The sequence below is a fragment of the Camelus bactrianus genome, chromosome 1 (assembly GCF_048773025.1).
Source record: "Camelus bactrianus isolate YW-2024 breed Bactrian camel chromosome 1, ASM4877302v1, whole genome shotgun sequence".
In the NCBI taxonomy this organism is placed as follows: Eukaryota; Metazoa; Chordata; class Mammalia; order Artiodactyla; family Camelidae; genus Camelus; species Camelus bactrianus.
Genome location: NC_133539.1, coordinates 1,151,952 through 1,169,702, shown reverse-complemented (window position 1 = coordinate 1,169,702; position 17,751 = coordinate 1,151,952). Strand labels below are relative to the sequence as shown.

At 58.7% G+C, this 17,751-nt stretch overlaps 1 protein-coding gene across 9 annotated transcripts in view; it reads left to right on the top strand.

Moving 5' to 3' along the window:
* Nucleotides 1-17,751, top strand: part of ADARB1 (adenosine deaminase RNA specific B1) — a 113,240-nt gene that overhangs the window by 65,498 nt on the left and 29,991 nt on the right. For 5 of the 9 annotated variants that reach the window (XR_012511697.1, XR_012511710.1, XM_074377830.1 and 2 more), the window contains exons 2-5: nt 7,623-7,742; nt 11,020-11,960; nt 15,308-15,422; nt 17,264-17,432. Coding sequence is in view for 7 of the 9 variants with exons in the window: in XM_074377830.1 (XP_074233931.1) it covers nt 7,670-7,742; nt 11,020-11,960; nt 15,308-15,422; nt 17,264-17,432 (1,298 nt within the window). In the remaining 2 variants the exon portion in view is untranslated. Of the gene's footprint in view, nt 1-4,245; nt 6,619-7,622; nt 7,743-11,019; nt 11,961-15,307; nt 15,423-17,263; nt 17,433-17,751 lie in introns of those variants that run through there. The other 4 variants (XM_074377892.1, XM_074378102.1, XM_045503955.2 and 1 more) reach the window with 3 other exon arrangements.

Below are 17,751 nucleotides of genomic sequence, written 5' to 3'. Positions count from 1 at the left end.
GCCCGTTTTCTCTTGTGGCACGTGAGCCTGGAGATCTGATTTACCAAAACAGCCACCCGTGACAAGGGACGTGGACACTGTGAACGCGTGGCCCGCTCCGTGCTGGAGCAGGGGCCATAGGTGACGCCCCGAGACCTTGCGGTGTGCAGGCCCGGCACAGCGCCCCCAGCGCGCGGACCTGCCGGCGCGGCGCTGTGGTGCCGGAGCCCTGAGAGCCGCGCCCCGCCCTGCCGACGCTACAGCCATCCTCGTCCTCCAGGCGGCTCCGGGGGCAGAGGGACCTCCGACAGCGCGGGCGTAACCCCCGAGTGAGCAGGGAGCCGCCTTCATCGCCAGCCGAGCCCAGCAGACCCCTTCACGTCAGTGACCGGGTTACCGCGGCTGCGTTTGCGAGCGCCTCCCACTCAGGCTCGGCAGGTGAGGGTGTGACTTGTCACGCGTAGGCGTGTCTCAGAGGAGCCCACATCGGGACCCGGGTGTTAGTCGAGACGTGATGAGGTAGCCCCGACGTTCCGGGGGGACCGCCCACCACTGTCCTACCAGCGGGTGCCCCACGTGGGAGAGGAGCTCAGGGCCGGGGAGGGAAGGGCGGCGGCGTGGGGAGCATGCAGGGGGGCGGGGAGCACGCAGGAGGGAGGGGAGCACGCAGGAGGGCGGGGAGCACGCAGGAGGGCGGGCGCACGCAGGAGGGCGGGGAGCACGCAGGAGGGCGGGCGCACGCAGGAGGGCGGGGAGCACGCAGGAGGGCGGGGAGCACGCAGGGGGGGCGGGGAGCACACAGGGGGGCGGGGAGCACGCAGGAGGACCCGCCGTCCCTGGGGAGGAGAAGGCTCTCCCGGCCGTCCCAGGGAAGCCTGCTGCCAGGCGCTGGGGGGCGGCAGTATGAGGGACGCGGGACTCGGGCTCTGGCGTCCGCTGCGGGCTGCCGCCGCTTCTTCCCCAGGGTGCCCGGCGTGCGCGGGGCCGGCTCTTGGCTGCGGCCCCTCCACACTGTGGTGCTGGATCCGCGCCCGCCCGGTTCCCTCGGGACCTTGTGCCGTCTGTCCTCTGAGGTCTGGACGGTAACAGGAGCTCCTCTGCATTCGGACAAGCACGGCGCAGTTGGCATGTTTCAGTAAGAATTACAAGTTAGGAGGCGTTGATGAGGGCCAGCGCCTCTCCTTCCGGCAAAGAGGAGCCCACGGCGCCGCCCGACAGCCAGCGAGGGTTTCGGGGCGCAGGGTGCTTTATTTCTGGGGAAGCAGCTGTAACACCGAGTGAAGACTCTGGGGGGGGGGTGCTGCGGACCAGGATACCTGTTAACCAGCAGCACCTCGTCTAGGAAAGTGAGGGGGACCCTGCGTGTGTGGCTCTGGCTTTGGCTGCAGTGGCCGAGCCTGGGGTCACCTGTTCGCCTGTCCTCACAGGCGTGTGGCAGGAGCGGGGGTTGCAGAGCAAAGGAGCCCGCGCCCCCCGCCCTCACGGCCCGGGGCAGGAGGCTGGCCGCCAGGAGACCCAGACTGCCGGTCACAGACAGCGCCCCCCAAGTCAGGACAGACCCTCCCTGAGCAGGTCCCTGTGCGGAGGCACCGCCCTGGGGGGGCCGTGACGGCCACGGCGGGAAAGAGAGGTCTGTGTCAGGGCACTGACGCCCACAGAATGCCTCGCTGGGGTTTTGACTGGGATGGAGCCTAGTCTGTAGGTCAAGCTGGGAAGAGCCGGTATCGCCAGTAACGTGCAGGGATTGTCTCTCCATTTATTTAGTTCTTGGATTTTGTTATCAGAGTTTTGCACTTTAACTCATATAGAGTCTGTTGTTAAGTTTATACCCAAGAACTTCATTTTGGGAGGGCGGTGTTTATGTAAATGCTGTTGTGTTGTTTATGGCAGATTCCAGCTCGTTGCTCGTAGAGAGGAGAGCAGTTGACTTTGGTGCATTAATCTTGTAGTCTGCGACCTTGCGGTCGTTGCTTACTGGGTCCAGGAGGGTTTTTGTCACTTGCTACACTTATTTTAATTACTCCAAGTTGCATTTCACTAGAAAAAAACATGTTTGCTAAAAGCAGCGCACGGACCTTACTGCCGTACCGCCTGCCGTGTCTTGTCCTGTGTGTGCGGAGTCTCTGGAGGGGGACCAAGTCACATGCTTGGACGGGTTCCTAGAAAGGAAAGTAATTCATTGCAAAGTATTATAAATTGAATGCCTTGAATATTTTAGTGATATTATGTTGTTTAGATAATTTTGGAAGGAAAATGCAACTATGAGTGCATTCCCTAAACATGCATGGTTAAGTTGTTGAATTTCAGATTATTTTCCCTCAAATTATATTAGAATTTTACACTTCATTTACCTTTGTTAAATAATTAAATCGTTATTCGTTTTTTTTGCTATAGCTGCAAAAGTCATCTAGCCTTTCGCAAGTTGCTTGATTTACATGAAGAATCAACACAAATAATCTTCATTTCAACACTTCTCTCTTTAAAAATTTGCAGTGTGTCGCTATTAAAACTGAAACACGTAACAGTCATGAAGAACATGTAAAACTTCTCTAAAAACCGTCTTTTTTGGAAAGTAGAATAGATTAAAACCAGTAATAATTGCTAGTAACTTTGTCAGGTTCGCTGTTTATCTGAACATTTTTAATCTATAAACTTAAGTGAATTTTTACAGACAGTGTTTTCCACCAGCACAATAGAGAATTCACGACCTGATGCATCTTTAATACGAATCAGTTGTGTTCTTCCTGTTTTATTCCAGAATCCTTTGTTCTCACCGAGGGGAGGGGAGGAAGCGATGAGGCAAGGACACTGTCGGAAGCTGACAGGAACACTGTCCACAGAACGTGTGTACCTGTTTATACCCCGTCTTACAGCACGGGCGTCTACAAACGTGTGGGGAGTCGCACAGCAGGTGGCCCACCGCCCGCCTAGGGAGTGGCCCGTTGCCAGTCGGGGTGCCCCTGGAAGTCAGAGCTGACCCGCGGGGGACTGGCGCTGACGCCAGCTGAGCGGCACTGGGGGCCCTGCCTCCTCCTCTTGCGTGTGGCCATGCACTGTCCAGTCCCACTTGTTAGAAAGTGGGTTTGCACGCACTGGTCTGGGGCGCCACCTCCCCCCAGCTGTGTGCTTCTGCCTGCACCTGTCCTGCTCCGTCCACTGCTCCTCGTGTCAGCGGAGGCGCCGTCGTTTCCAGGCTGGGGGCCAGTCCCACCTAAATGCTCCTTCAGTTCAGAGTCTTCAAACCTGATGGTTTTCCCACATCACCTTTACTATCAGCTGTCTGGTTCTATTTTAGAAAGAAAAGCTGGAATTACGACTGGAAGCAAAGCAAACCTAAACCCCAAGCCGTTTGGTGCCGAGTTTAAAGGTCTTTTCACGCCTCCCTGCCTCAGGTTCAGCTCCCTTGTTAAGCCTTAGAGGAGTCCTGGAAAATGAAGAAGTTATTTGAATGTTGCTGTCAAATAAAGCTTTCCTTTCATTGACCATCCCTGGAATTTTGGGAGGGGTTTTGGAAGGAGTTTTAATTCTTCAGTGTTTGTGGTTCAGGCCGTTATGAGGCGCTTTTCAGAGAGAGAGAAAACCGGTCCCGTCGAATGCTCCGAAGGGCTCGCGGCGGCTGCGCGCTCCGCTTGGAGCCCTGGTGCCCAGGCGGCAACTGCCGGCGCCGCGGGCGCCCCGCCTCGCGTTCGCCCCGCGCCCGCCGTGCTCTGCGCGGCCGGCCGGCCGGCTCGTTTTCCGCTGGGAGGCGTGTCCGCGTCCTCTCCCGGAACGTCACTGTGCTAGGGCCGGGGCGCAAGGCGTGCCCTGCGGCGGCGGGCGCTGCAGAGCTGGGCCCCTGCGGCGCTCAGGCCCACCGCCTCGGTCCCGGCAGGGCCCGGACCCGCAGGCGGCCGGCGTCTCGGCACCGTCCCCGATCAGGCACGCGTCGCGGGCGCCTCCCGCCCCGCAGAGACGGGCCTTTTTACTGTGAGAGAGGACAAGTGCCCGTAGCCGTAGGGGTAACACGGGGAGGCCGCGTTCCCTGTCACGCCGGGCGTGGCTGTCGGCACAGCCGGGACCGAGGACGCCCGCCGCCCCCGGGGCCCCGCCCCGCGTTGGGCTTCGTGGCCACGCCCCAGGCCCCGGCCGCCACTCACCTGTTCTCAGTTTTCTCGTTTCAGGAACATCACACAGTTGACCCTTGAACAGTGCAGGGCTCAGGGTGCCGACCTCGGTGCCGTCTGCATCCCGGGGAGCCCACAGTGGGCCCCCGTGTCTGCACCCGTGGGCGCGGCCGGCCTGGGCGCGGGGGGCGGGCTCGGACGTGCCAGTGCTAGAGCCTTCCTCTAGGGGGAGCCTCGCCTTCAGACCCACTTCACTTGTGAACGGGCTGTGGCGCGTATACGTGGGCGGTTGGCCTTTCCCACTCGGCCTCCTCCCCTGGAGATCCGTCCGGGTCATTGTCAGCAGTTTGTTCCTTTCTCTTGCGTCCAGTCAGTCAGCCACCTGCTGAAGGGCGTGTGGGTGCCCAGTTTGGAGCTGTTATGGATAAAGTGGCTGTAACGTTCCTGCGCACGTTCTTTATATGAATGTGCGTCTTCATTCCTTGGGGACGAGTGCCCATTTTAGTTCTGAGAAGCCACCAGACTGTCCCCTGCCCCACCAGCAGTGTGAGTGACCCAGTGTGCGTCCTCGCCGGCGCTCGGTGTTGCCACCATGGCCCGGCGGCGTTCTCCCAGGTGTGCGGTGGGGCCTCACGTGGTCGTGGGTCGCAGCCCCCTGCGGGCCGTGGCCCTGGCATCGTGTCACGTGCTGGTTTCCGTCTGTGTGTTCTTTGGGGAAGCGTCTCTCAGTGTCCTTCCCCTACTTTCTGAGGGACGTGTGTTTCCTGTTGAGCTGGAGAATGTCCTGTGTACTCTGTCCGGCTCGTGGCTGTCAGATGTTTGCTCCCGGTCTCTAGCTTCTTAGCAGGGTCACTAGCAGAGCAAAGGTTTCAATTTTCATGAGGTCCAGTTTATCGTTTCTCTTCTTATGGGCTGATCTTTTGGTGTCTAGTCTGCAAACTGCCTAGTCCTGGATTCCCCAGGGTTTTCTCCCGTGATCTTTGTTAAAGTCTCATGGTTCTGTGCCTAACGTGTGAGGCCACGGGCCCCTCCGAGTGGATCTCTGCGCGGGCTGTGAGATCTGATGCCCGGCTGCTCCAGCGGCTTGTGGACAAGAGCGCCCTTCCCTAGTCCGTTGCTCCCGCGCCTCTGTCGCCGTCGGCCGTCTCCGGTCCTCCGCGCTGCTCCGTTGTGGCCTGCTCGTCTGCCCTCCCCGGGCCGCCTGCCTTGGCGACCGAGGCTGTAGAGTGAGTGTTGCCATCAGGGCCCGGCTTCGCCCCTTCTTTCTGTGACACCTGCTCTGGAACCTTACTCAGGCGAAGCTGCCATCTCCAGGTGGGCATCTGTCTTCCTGTTTCATTCGGTTTAAGATCTTCCTGACTCTCAGGATGATGGATGATTTTTGGTGGAAACCTGGACATGTTATTAGAGTCTGAATCTTACTTAAGCCCACTGTTTCGGCTGACTTTCTCAGCAGGCGGAGGCGGGGAGTCTGGGCTCCCCACGTGACTGTGCTTTGTGAGTGGGAGGGAAGAGGTCCTCACAGCCCCGTGGGAGTGAGAGCCAGGGCCCCCACGTCCGTGCTGGGTGGGAGATGGGGTCTGCCGATTCCCTAGCCTGCTGGGAGGTCCCTTCTGACTCCCTGGGACAGAGAGAGCACTTCTGTCAGGGTTTTCTGGTCCATCCGTTGGTGTTTCCGGGTAGCCGGCTTCTTCAGCTCCGAGTCTGGGATGGCGATGCAGAGGGAGGCTGCAGGGGACTCTCCGCCACGCGGCCTCGGTCCCTTCACCGCTCAGCGTCTCCCCGTGTGCGCTGTGCCTGCCACATCGGGGTTCTCAGCTGCACCGAGCAGGCAGGGAAAGGATGCGCTCCGTGCCCCGCCCCCAGCCCCGCCACGAGCCCCTCTCGCCGCCTGTAAGCCCGGCTTCCAGCCGGTACGAGCGGAGGGCTTCGGACCGTTTCGTGTGGCTGCTTCCAGAACCAGTACTTTGTGTTTCCCGGAGCTGCGTCGTGAGTGCCCGTCTCACACAGCCTCTGCGCTTGCCCCACGCCACCCGCTTCTGGTCTTCGCCTCCCACCCGACCTCTCCTCCAGGCTCAGGCTGACCACCACACGCCACGTTCCCCCCCCGACCCTCCAGCCGAGAGGCCCCTCAAGCACCTGCGTCTTCCCGAGGGCGTGCGGTGGCCTGGCACTGTGCCCACGTCCTACCTCCGTTCAGACCTGGAGGAAGCGAGCTTCATGACACCTTCCATAATGGAGACGCCAAAGCACACCAGTACGGGTGGCTCCGTGAGCCCCGTGCACCGTCAGCCGGCGTCAGCAGGTGCCAGCCGGGGCACCTTGGCCGCTCCTCCGCCCTGCAGTCTGTGATGACGAGACCCAAGGACCGTCCCGTCCGCGAGCGTCTCTGTGTGTGTCCCTGCCAGTGTGTGTCCCTGGAAGAGACGTGCTGTCTCCACGCCGGCAAGGGCTGAAAACAACCCCTTAGTACAGCCAGTTCCCCGCACAACACTTGAATCTCCCCGAGCCTGTCTGATTCCCTTCAGGTCCCTTGGTAAGCAGTTCTGTGCTTTGTGTAATAGATTTTCAGAAACTACACCTTGGAGTAACTCACAAGTACAAAATGTTAATGCTTTTAAAACGTCTGGAACACTTCCCTGAATAAAGGATTCTAAATAGAAACTCATTAAGCTTTTAGCAACGAGTCTGCCAACTATACAGTGAGAATTAGTGTTACTAACACACGGTTGTCATGAAAACTGTGTCTTAGATGTCCGTTATGTGAGAAAGCTGTTTCAGATACATGCACGTTTTAACACATTCTCGTCACCGTTTATTATAAATCACTGGTTTTTAGTGATTTACAATATAAACCTAGCTTGCGTGCAGAGCAGCATGTGCCTGCAGAACTCGGCAGTCTGATGGGGTCCTGCACCGCAGGTCGCGTGCTAGTGCGGTCCTGCAAAGAACGGCCGGAGTATTTAGAAAGAGGAAACTCTTTAATTTGTTAATAATGAAATAACTGGAATAATTGTTCTCTGAGGGTTTCCTGTGGTTCTCCTGCCAACAAAATAGGTTGTATGTGGCTAAGAAGTTGGATCAGATTTTAAAAATTCTATGCGTTTTAGTTTTGTCCATGAGACGCCGCTGAGGCTGAGAGGCAGAGTGACCACGGTACCTGTTTCTTCCTGCTCAGTAGCTTTACTTTATAACCCACCCCAGTCTCCCCAGCACCCAGGTCGGCAAGTGGCTGGCGGTCTGGGCTCCGTCCTGGGGCGTCTTTCTGAGATGCACAGGGCATCGCCTTCCCCTGGCTCGGAGCTCTGCACGGCCGCCACCCCTGGGGAGCAGGCCGCTCTCTGCAGCGCCCTGAAGTCCTCCCTGCTGCAGCAGGGGCCTGGCCAGGACCCCGGGTCCTGACCACGCACAAGGGGGAGGAGCTACCAGTCGCCCAGTCCGGAGGCCGGACCCACCCGCCCTTGTCTGAGCAGCTTTCCACGGAAGGGGACCTACCTTGTGTCACTCAGGGCTCAGTGCTGTGTTCTTGCTGTCTTTCAGACAGAAACAGCCTCCGCCAGTCAAGAAGCCCTCAGAAGCTCCTTGCCATGGACCTGGAAGATGGAGAGAACATGAGTAAGACCTCGGCCCGCCACGTGGTCCCGAGCGCTGGTCTCCTGGGCAAGTCTCAGTGTGTGAGCGTGTTTAGCAGGGCCAGTGTGACACAGGCTGCTGACAGTGGTGTGTGTCCGCTTCGGGCTGGTGTCTGCTGTGGGCGTTCCCTCACGGCCGCTTGTCGGGGGTACTCGCCCTTGTCATCGGCCGGGGCCACGATGCGCGTGCCTCCCGCTAAGTCACGCGCGGTCCCCACAGTAGCAGCCGGCTTTCTCCCATGTGTGTCTACCATGGCCGTGAGGTTGGGCATGTGGGATAACAGTACGTAAGCATTTCCCTTCAAATACGCTGGGTTGTCCCTGCGTTTTGAGGGAAAGGGCCCACGTGAGTCTGCAGATCTTAAGTTTCTGAAGACTTAATGAGCCTTAGGGCTGGTGTGGCCTGAAACTCCCTGTCCCCCCTGGGGCAGAGCGGACAGAGGGCCTCAGCTTCCCCTCGACATAGCTCTCTGTGGAAAGTTCCGTGGACGGGCTCCCCTGCTCCGCCTCTAGGCCTGGACGGCAGAGCAGTCAGGGAAGGAGTCGGTGCTGCCTCAGGGGCGGGGGCGTTTGGTGGGGGCAGCACGGCAGGGGCACCAGGGCTCTGATTGTGCACGTGCGTGCTGGGCTGTCCCCGGGAAGAGCGTGCAGGTGTGAAGGACAGGTGACATTTTACTGAGCGTGTCCTCGGGGACCAGGACGCAGCTCAGTCCCTTTCCCTGTGGCCTCACCCCAAACACAGCAGCGGAGGCCCTGCAGGCGCTGATCTGCACACATAGCCCACTTCCCCGGGAGAGCGTGCCGCCTGGCGGGCCGCCGCGAGCCATGTGCTGCAGCTGCTGGGCCTTTGTCAGGGGCCCGCACCGTACGCGCCCTCCGGCCGGAGCCCATCCCTGGGACACGGCGCTGGGAGCCGTGAGCAGGTGCAGCTTCGGGCCTGAGGCCGCGCCCCTGCCAGCATGTGCTGGGCGCCCCCCCAGGGGCAGAGCTCCTCTTGGGCTCTTCAGGACCAGCCCCCCCACCAGTCCCAGTTCACCCAGCACTGCTCCTCCTTTCTGTCAGGCCTGTGGGCTGCTGTCCGTGGTGGGGGTCATGGTCTGGGTGGAAGCTTCACGGTGTGCAGATGGTGTAACCATCTCCAGGGCGACCTGCTGGTAAGTGACCTCGGTAGAGAATCCTTCCGCATGAGGTTTCTGGAAAGGTAAGCTGCTGGTTCCAGGGCTGCAGCTGAAATGCCTGGCCTGTATCTTCTCATTTTGAAAGCAATGAAATATTTTGTCGTGGTTAATATCCGCATCTGTGAAGTAAATTAGCGTGGTCTGTGAGGAGAAGGCTCCTGCTTAAGAAGAGCTGTGATGGTGGGGTGTCTTTGTCCAGTTCTGTATTTTATCTTCCTTGGCATAGAAGCATTTAAATAAGGTAGAATGTGAGCTTCTGGAGCAAATAAGAACTTGGAATTCATGTGAACTGTGCATAATAGAAAGTGTATTTCTCTATAATCTCAAGATCCTTTGTCAGTCAGTGCTGATTATTTTTACTTAAAGGAAAGCATGTGTTTCAGGGATTACAAACATTTGATTAAATGCACGTCAGAACATACTTACAGCGATGCGCTTTCCGCTGCCGATGTTTCAGCGACATCGGGACGTGAGCTCTCGTCTAGTGCGTGGTGTTCCTGCTTGTTTGCTAATCTAAATTCTGTCTTGCTCTGCCCCTTTTAACTTTTTGTTTCCTTTGAGCACCGAAAGGAGTAACCTATTGAGCTTTTGCTGGAGGATGTTATAAATGAAAATTTAGTGTCCATTCCATCAGCTTTGTCAACTGGGAGAAGTGGTGTGTGTGTCAGGAGGGCTGGGGAGGAACGAAGTCCGCAGAGAAAGCTTGTCAGTCTCCTAGTCTCTGATGCAGCGTGGACTCAGCTTTCCCATGGTGGGTGCTTGGCCCAGGGTTTTTCTGTGCCTCTCAGCTGAGCAGCGACAGCCCTGGAAGCCAGGGCACTTTAACCAGCCCTGGGCCTGGCAGCTGATGGCCCTGACAGGCTTCCTGTCGCGTTAAGCCCGCCCTCCCCTGGGTACAGCTGACGAGCATTTTCACCAAAGTGTTCCAGTTTCCTTCACTTGATGAGAGAGAATCTTCTTTTATTTCTGCAGTAGAAGTAGACCCTAGAGCCACCACATGGTGGTGGTAACTTGTAAATTAGTCTACAATTGTAAAAATTATTTTGGTTGATTAAAGATTTACTGCGGATTTTTGAAAGCCAGGTCTTTAAATACTTTCACATCAGCAACATTGTGAGGTCCGGGATCCGTGCCCCCGCGCTCACGGGCAGACGGCCCCCCACGCGGACTAACCAGAGGCAAGGAATTCGTTCCTTTTTTTAAAAGTTTGATAAACTTAAAGGAGTTAAGTTTTTGAAATTAAAATCATACTTATTTTGCCATGAACTTTTAGAGTTCTGAAATTATCTTTATTGATTGTAAAAGACAAATACCCTTCAAAAGACAAAATTGCCAGCTGTAGTCAGAAAGTTAGGAAGTCCTAAACACTCCAGTTTTCGTGTCTTCTGTATTTTTTCTATCGTGGAGTGTATTAACTATTCGGAGGTGAGTCAACCCCCATACATAATGAAAAAATCCTAAGTGAGAAAGTTCACTTCACTAGAAGTGAAGCTAGATCCTTCAAAAGTAGCTTCTAAAAGGCCAGAACACTTTACATAATCACATAAGCAGTTTTCTAAGATTGATCCATGAACTAAATCAAATAACTGCACATGCTGATTGAATATTTTAAACCAGAGAAAGACATTAGCTTGTGAATGCATGTTTTAGATGTTGTTTCTTTTCTGGGGCGTGCTGTAGTGGAAAGCCCCGTGTGAGTACAGTCTGAGAGAAAAGGGCTTCGCAAAGGAGGGAAATGCGAAAGGAAAGCGCACGTGTATCAGCACTGATGCTAGACTTACTAATGCAGGGTTTCGGGATCAATTTATTATCCCACATTTTGATAAACTGGCATAAAGTCTCTAGATGCTTCTGAATATTCTCATAGAAAAAGATCATTTAAAAATTCATCTTTTAATGCAAAAGCAGTTGGTGACACTCAACAAAGCCAGCGTTAGGCACTGTTTAGCAAGACGTCAGCTTCCTCCTTTCAGCTTAGCTGGCTTCTGGGGGGAGTGGCCGCCGGGGGGAGTGCATGAGCACACATCACTTGACCAGTTACAAAGACAGATGAAGGAATCTATAAATTTTGCATTTACAAGATCCTGCAACGAAGGCGTTGTAAGTTACTCTTTCTGGGCACCGCAGGTTCGAGCACAGATGTTAAGGAAAACTGCGGTCTGGACGGCGCGCCCCCCGCGGACGGCAGCTCCCCGGGGCCGGGCGAGGGTGCCCCTCTCTCCAACGGGGGCGGCGGGGGCGGCGGGGGCGGCGGCAGGAAGCGGCCCCTGGAGGAGGGCAGCAACGGCCACGCCAAGTTCCGCCTGAAGAAGCGGAGGAGGGCGCCAGGGCCGGCGCTGCCCAAGAACGCGCTGATGCAGCTCAACGAGATCAAGCCCGGCCTGCAGTACACGCTGCTGTCGCAGACGGGGCCCGTGCACGCGCCCCTGTTCGTCATGTCCGTCGAGGTCAACGGACAGGTGTTCGAGGGCTCCGGCCCCACCAAGAAGAAGGCCAAGCTGCACGCGGCCGAGAAGGCGCTGCGGTCCTTTGTGCAGTTCCCCAACGCCTCCGAGGCCCACCTGGCCATGGGCCGGACCCTGTCTGCCAACACGGACTTCACGTCCGACCAGGCCGACTTCCCCGACGCCCTCTTCAACGGCTTCGAGACCCCGGACAGGTCGGACGTGCCCTTCTACCTGGGCTCCAACGGCGACGACTCCTTCAGCTCCAGCGGGGACCTCAGCCTGTCCGCGTCCCCCGTGCCCGCCGGCCTGGCCCAGCCCCCGCTGCCCATACCCCCGCCCTTCCCGCCCCCGAGCGGGAAGAACCCCGTGATGATCTTGAACGAGCTGCGCCCGGGACTGAAGTACGACTTCCTGTCGGAGAGCGGGGAGAGCCACGCCAAGAACTTTGTCATGTCCGTGGTGGTGGACGGTCAGTTCTTCGAGGGCTCGGGGAGGAACAAAAAGCTGGCCAAGGCCCGGGCCGCGCAGTCTGCCCTGGCGACTGTCTTTAACTTGCACTTGGACCAGACCCCGTCTCGCCAGCCCATCCCCAGCGAAGGCCTTCAGTTACATTTACCACAGGTGAGGAAAGCCGCTCGCAAACCTGGCGTGTCTCAATAATGCTTTTAGACAGGATCTGACCTCCTTCCTCCTGTGTCCTCAGCACAGGTGCTTCCTGGTAAGTCCAGCTGCCCGGTGGCCTCTCCTTGAGCGCGCCGCTCCTGTGGTCGCTGGGAAGCCCGCCCAAGGCTGCAGGGTACAGCCCGGCCCGGAGGGGCGGTCAGGGCCCTGGCACCTTGCCCAGCTCAGCGGTGCCCTCCCTTGGGGCCTCGTGTGAAGTCCCAGGTGCAGGCTGGGTGAGGCTGGCCAGGCAGCGGCTGAAACCCAACTCTGGGTCAGGGACTGAGCCCAGCAGGACTGAGGCTCCGGAGGCTGTCCAGGCAGAGGCTGGGCCACAGCAGTGGGGAGCACGTGTCAGAAAGGCTAGGGGCACCAGGGCCCTCCACGAGCACCCCGGCGCCCACACCTGGAGCCCCCACGGCAGGTCCCAGCGGGTCCCTGGAGCGGGTGTGGCTGTCCAGGGTGGGCTCGGAGGGAGAGGGAAGGAGAGAGCTTTTCAGCACCCCAGAACTCTCCCACGGCTTGTTGCTTCTCTTCCCCTGAAATCCAGAATTATTCTGGTCTATTGAAGGACTCTGCCTTCAGGGAGACAGTCTGACCCTCCATTCCTTCCTGAGTAATAGCTCAGTCTGAAGATGAGATACACACTGGCCTGGTCGGAAAGTACGTGGGACGCCCGGCCGGCCGGAGGGCCGCCTCCCTCAGGAGGGCCCAGAACCTCTCGGGCCTTTGTGTGCAGGGGTCACCTCAGATGGCCCACAGTTCTCAGTTTGAACAGAAGGAAATTGATTTTATTTTGCCTAAAGCAGCCAAATGCAGCATCAGTATAAAGTAACATACTCAAAGTATATTACTGATTTTTTATGAACCAAACAACCGCTTCCCGCGTTAACCTCTTGTTGACCCCCAGAAACTCTTAGTCCGTTTGTAATTTTACAAACGGGTGGCACTCGTTCCCAAGTGATTTGTTATTCTCGGGTTTACCATTTGCCACATATTTCAACCTGAGTTCAGAATAACGTCCGATGTGACGAGTCTTCCCTCACATCAGCAGTTGTCTGCAAGACAATTGGAGTCACACCAAGTGTCACGAACCCCACGTCTTGGGTGGGGACCGCCGCGCTGGTCTGTGTGTGTGCGTGCATGTGTGCGTGCGCTCACACGTGTGCACGCATGTGTGCTGGCGGCCACTCCCAGGCCTGGCTGTGACTTCCCTGTGGAGCAGCGCCTGGGCTCCTTCCCTGGGGCCGAGTGGAGCTGGCTGGGGAGGGCTCTTCTGAAATCCAGCTGACCGGGAGGGTGTGGGCCAGCAAGGGCTGCCTCCTCCCTGCCCAGCGCCACGTGCCCCTGCTCCACAGGCTGCACTGCAGTTTCTGGAGCTCAGCAGTCCAGGGAACCCCACCCCCCTCTGCTCACAGTGGCCCCCAGGTCCCCCAGGGTCCCCGTGGTAGCTCGGGGTGAGGTTACGTTTTCCCTGGAGGACTCATGGGCGGCCTTCAAAGGATCCGGCCTTGCAGCTTTATTTCTGGGCTCCACTGCCTCCCCACTGGGGATTTCCAAAGGTGCAACCTAGAGTGAGTGAAAGGTCCTCCTGTCTTCCTGGGGGGCCCTTGGAGGACGTGGTTTGCCTGTCCCTGGTCTTAGGATGTTTGCCTTTCTAGTGTTCACTGCGGCTTTAGCAGGTTTAAAAATCAGACGATGTTGCCCGCATGGTGAGCGCAGAGCACTGGATCAGTGAATTTGATTTGATTGACGTGGCCCGGTGCTCCGTCATGCAGGGTGCAGCCTCGAGCCAGGGCCCCCGCCACCCGTGTCGGGCCGGGAGGGGCGGTGGGTGGCGCGGGTTTGACTTGTGCTGCTCCCTGCGCCCCAAAGTCCGCAGGGAGAGCCTGCCCGGCCCCCTCGGGGTGGGAGGGTGGTCCGACGCCGTGGGTGCCCATCAGCGCAGGCTCCACCCCAGCGGAGGGTCCGACTCGGGCTGAGCTCGGCTGCTCTTCCCTGGGAATTCGGAGCCACGTCTAAGCTTGTGTGGAGCAGACACCTGTTTCCTCTGCTTTCCCTTCACCTCTTGCTGTTTCTACTTCTCTGTCGACTGGAAGGCTGCGTCCCCTCTCCGGTACCCTCACCATCGTGCTGCCACATGCCCGTCCTCTGCCTGCGCGCTCACCGCCTTCCCGGCTCACACTGGGTGCAGAGTGAGGTCCCCGGGCCCCGTCCCCGGGTCTCTGTCCACATCCCGACTGCTGGGGCTCGCTGGTACCTGCTGGTGCGGTGATGGGGAAGGACACCCTGACAGCTGTGTTCTTCCCAAAAAGGCACCATTTAGGACGAGTGACTTTTCTCTTGGTTTTATTAAAGGCCCCACAGGGGGCCCTTGGTTTGGCCGTTAAATTCTCCAGACCAGTGTGGGAGGGCGGGCGCGGGTCCTCACACACCTCCCCTCGGACATCACCTCCCCGCGCGCCCTGGGCCCTCATACCCAAGGTGAGTCGGAGGCCGTGCAGTGGGCGCGTCCGAGGCTGACAGACACGTGTGCTTCTGAGCAGCTCTGCCCATACCGCAGGGCGCCAGCTGAGCTGCTCCAGATGCCCCGTTACACTCTCCCTTTACACGTGTGGCCTCTGCGCACACGTCCCACGTCACTGGATCTAAGTGACAGGTGCCCTGCAGGCTCTGACAGTGCTGGTTCCGAGGACCGAGCCAGGTAACTAGTTTTAGATGTTGAAATAACTGGGACACATGGAAAGGGCCCCTTTGGGAGGCAGGTGCTGTGAGCCTGGTGACTAATGTGATCACTCTTCTGGCCGCCCCTTTCTCTGCCTGTGGTTGTCACTGGGAAGACAAGCTCCCCGTCGGGCCAGCCCTGAGCTGGCCGGGCAGCACCTCCTGTGGTGTCACGTCCTCCTGAAGCCCCGTTGCTCAGGGAGTGTGGCCCCAGGGCTCTCGCCCCGACTCAGAGCAGCAGGGGGCTGGAGGCAGGTGACCAGGAAGGCGCTGTCGCCAAGGGCCGGGCTGGTGTGAGGGCGCTTCCCCTGCACGGGGCCTGGCTCCCATGGCCCGGGCTCTGGACTGGCCCCTCTGCAGGGACCCTCGCCCACCCCTCAGGTGTCTGTTTGCAAGGAGTGTTTGGGAGGAGAAACACGGGCACAACCCCACACCCCCTCACACCCACCCACACCCTCATACACATCCTCACCCCCCCCACACACACACACATGCTTGTTTGCCCGACGCTCCTGCGTGGTTTCCGGTGTCAGGCCAGGGAACGTGGCCCTGAAGGGAGCGCTAACCCCCTGCTTGGTCCTCAGGTGTTAGCCGACGCCGTGGCCCGCCTGGTTCTGGATAAGTTTGGGGACCTGACGGACAACTTCTCCTCCCCTCACGCACGCAGGAAAGTCCTTGCTGGAATCGTCATGACGACAGGTAACTGTGCTGGTGGTGCGTCTGCGCGCCTGCCCTCACGCTCAGCAGGGGAATCGCCTCAGCCTGGAACAGCCCCGGGACCCGGCGGGCAGCGCATCTGCCCTCCTTCGGAGTGCCCGCCGCGTGATCTTACGTGTTTTCCTCAAAGTTCGTCTCTCTAACCTAAGCTTTCCCACTTGGAGAAAGCACTGTGTGTTAATATGAGCCCTGCGATCTTCTGGGAGTGGTCTTGATCTGCTCTGGAAAACTGCAGGAGGCCCCTTGGCTCTTGCCTCATTTGAGAGTAGGACATGGCGGGTTTGCCAGTGATGCTGACGCTGCCAGAACGGCTCCCGGGTGACTTGGGTGGGGAAGGGAGGGCCCTCTAGCAAGAGCAGAAAATCGGGAAAACATGCTTTGGGATGGCAGAAGCCCTGTTAACGCTTGCCCAAAGATCCCAGCAGCAAAGGAACCCTCCTGCGTCCCCGCCCCACTTCCCAGGAGCCAGCTGTCTGAGCAGTGCCCCGTGGGTCGGTCCGACGAACGGGACCCACAGCCATGGCGGGTGCCTGGATCCTGGGGCGGGCAGGCCCCCCATCACCGTGGGGGCTGAGTCTGGGCCGTCACGCGGGGCCTCTCTTCCTGGAGCATCCACTCGGCCCCGCTGGCCGAGCCTGGACGGCCGCGCACAGGAAGCCGCCCAAGAGGCTAGAGGGCGGGCTCCAGGAGTGGCTGCTCTGTCTACACCCGCTGGCCAGGGGCCCAGCTCTCCATGTAGGTGGCTGCCTTGTCCTTTCCCTGAGGTGCGCTCACCTGTCTGACCGTGACGGGAGTGGCTCTGTGACACTCAGTGCATCCCCGAGGCCCTGGGACACGGCCGCCGCGTGCTCGCCCTGCCCGTCTGTGCTCCGGCACAGCTAGAGCATGTCACGGGCGGGGTGGGGCGCTCTGAGCCTCAGTGGGGCCCGTTTGTGTTCCGATGTCCACTGCCTGGGTTCCCTTGTGCGCTCTGCCTCCTACGCCGTGACCGCTTGCACAGGCAGGACTGTCGTTCCCGGGCGAGGGCCTGCGCCCCTCCAGCAGACTGTTTTCATTCGGGTTTGACAGCCTCAGAAGGGGCACCTCACGTCGGGGGACACGATGCACCGCAGGGTGTGTCTCACTTGGGACCATCTGCTCAGAGCCACGATTTACACCTGAAGTACTTGGCGTGGCGTCAGGCGGCCTGGTTCCAGTCCCAGAATGGACTGTGACCGCCCTATGCCACGGTTCCCTCATGCGCAGAGACAGGAGGGGAACGGGCCTCAGAGGGAGGACGCTGGGGCTGAGTGAAATCCTGCCCAGCGGGCTGCGCGGTCACCGCCCTGTAGCCGCAGGGCCTGTGTGTGGCCTGTGGACCCCTGACTGTCAGGGGGGTCGCTCCCCGGAAGCCCGCCAGTGCTGGTGGGCCTCCCAGTGCAGCTAAATGGTGAGAGGCCCCTGAGCAACACCTGAGTTACCCTGGGCCCGTCCTCCGGCCCCCTTGGTGCCTTGGTAGTTTCGAGGTCGGTCACGGCCAGCCTGTCCACCTCTCCACGGAGCTCCCCACCCGTGTCCGGGGGGACTGTGCACGGAAAGGCTTGCGTTTCAGAGGAGGCTCCTTTCTTAAGTTTAGAATCTTTACACTAAAGAGTCAGGAGGGGTAGCTTCCAGAAATGTGGCAGAGCACGTGCTCAGCGGGAGGCCGTCGTGGCGGCCGGGAGGGGTCAGCGGCTGCGCGAGGATGCTGCCGCCTGCCCCTGCGCCGCACCCCCAGTCCGCGAGGGTGCGCGTCCTGCCCTGAGGCTCGGGCCCCCGAAGCATGACTTCTCTCCTGTTTCCAGGCACGGACGTCAAGGATGCCAAGGTGATAAGTGTCTCCACAGGGACGAAGTGTGTTAACGGCGAGTACATGAGCGACCGGGGCCTGGCGCTGAATGACTGCCACGCGGAGATCATATCGCGGAGGGCCCTGCTTCGGTTTCTCTACACGCAGCTGGAGCTTTACTTAAAGTAAGTGTAGCAGGTGAATGCGTCCAGGAAGCTGTTTCTCAAGAAATGCATTTTCCTTCTGTCAGAATGTACTGCAAACTTTTCATCGTTTCTGTAATCATGGAAAAAGTCTCAAAATAGTAACGTTTTAGGTAACGATTTCCTCACGATGCTCAAGCTACAGACTAGGGTTGACTAAATTACAGCACACACGTAACACAAGTGTGCACGCGTGTACATGTGCACACACACGTCCTCACACGCAGGCAGCACACATGCACACGTGCACTCACACACACACCTGCATGCACATATGCACGTGTGCATGCATGTCACGTAG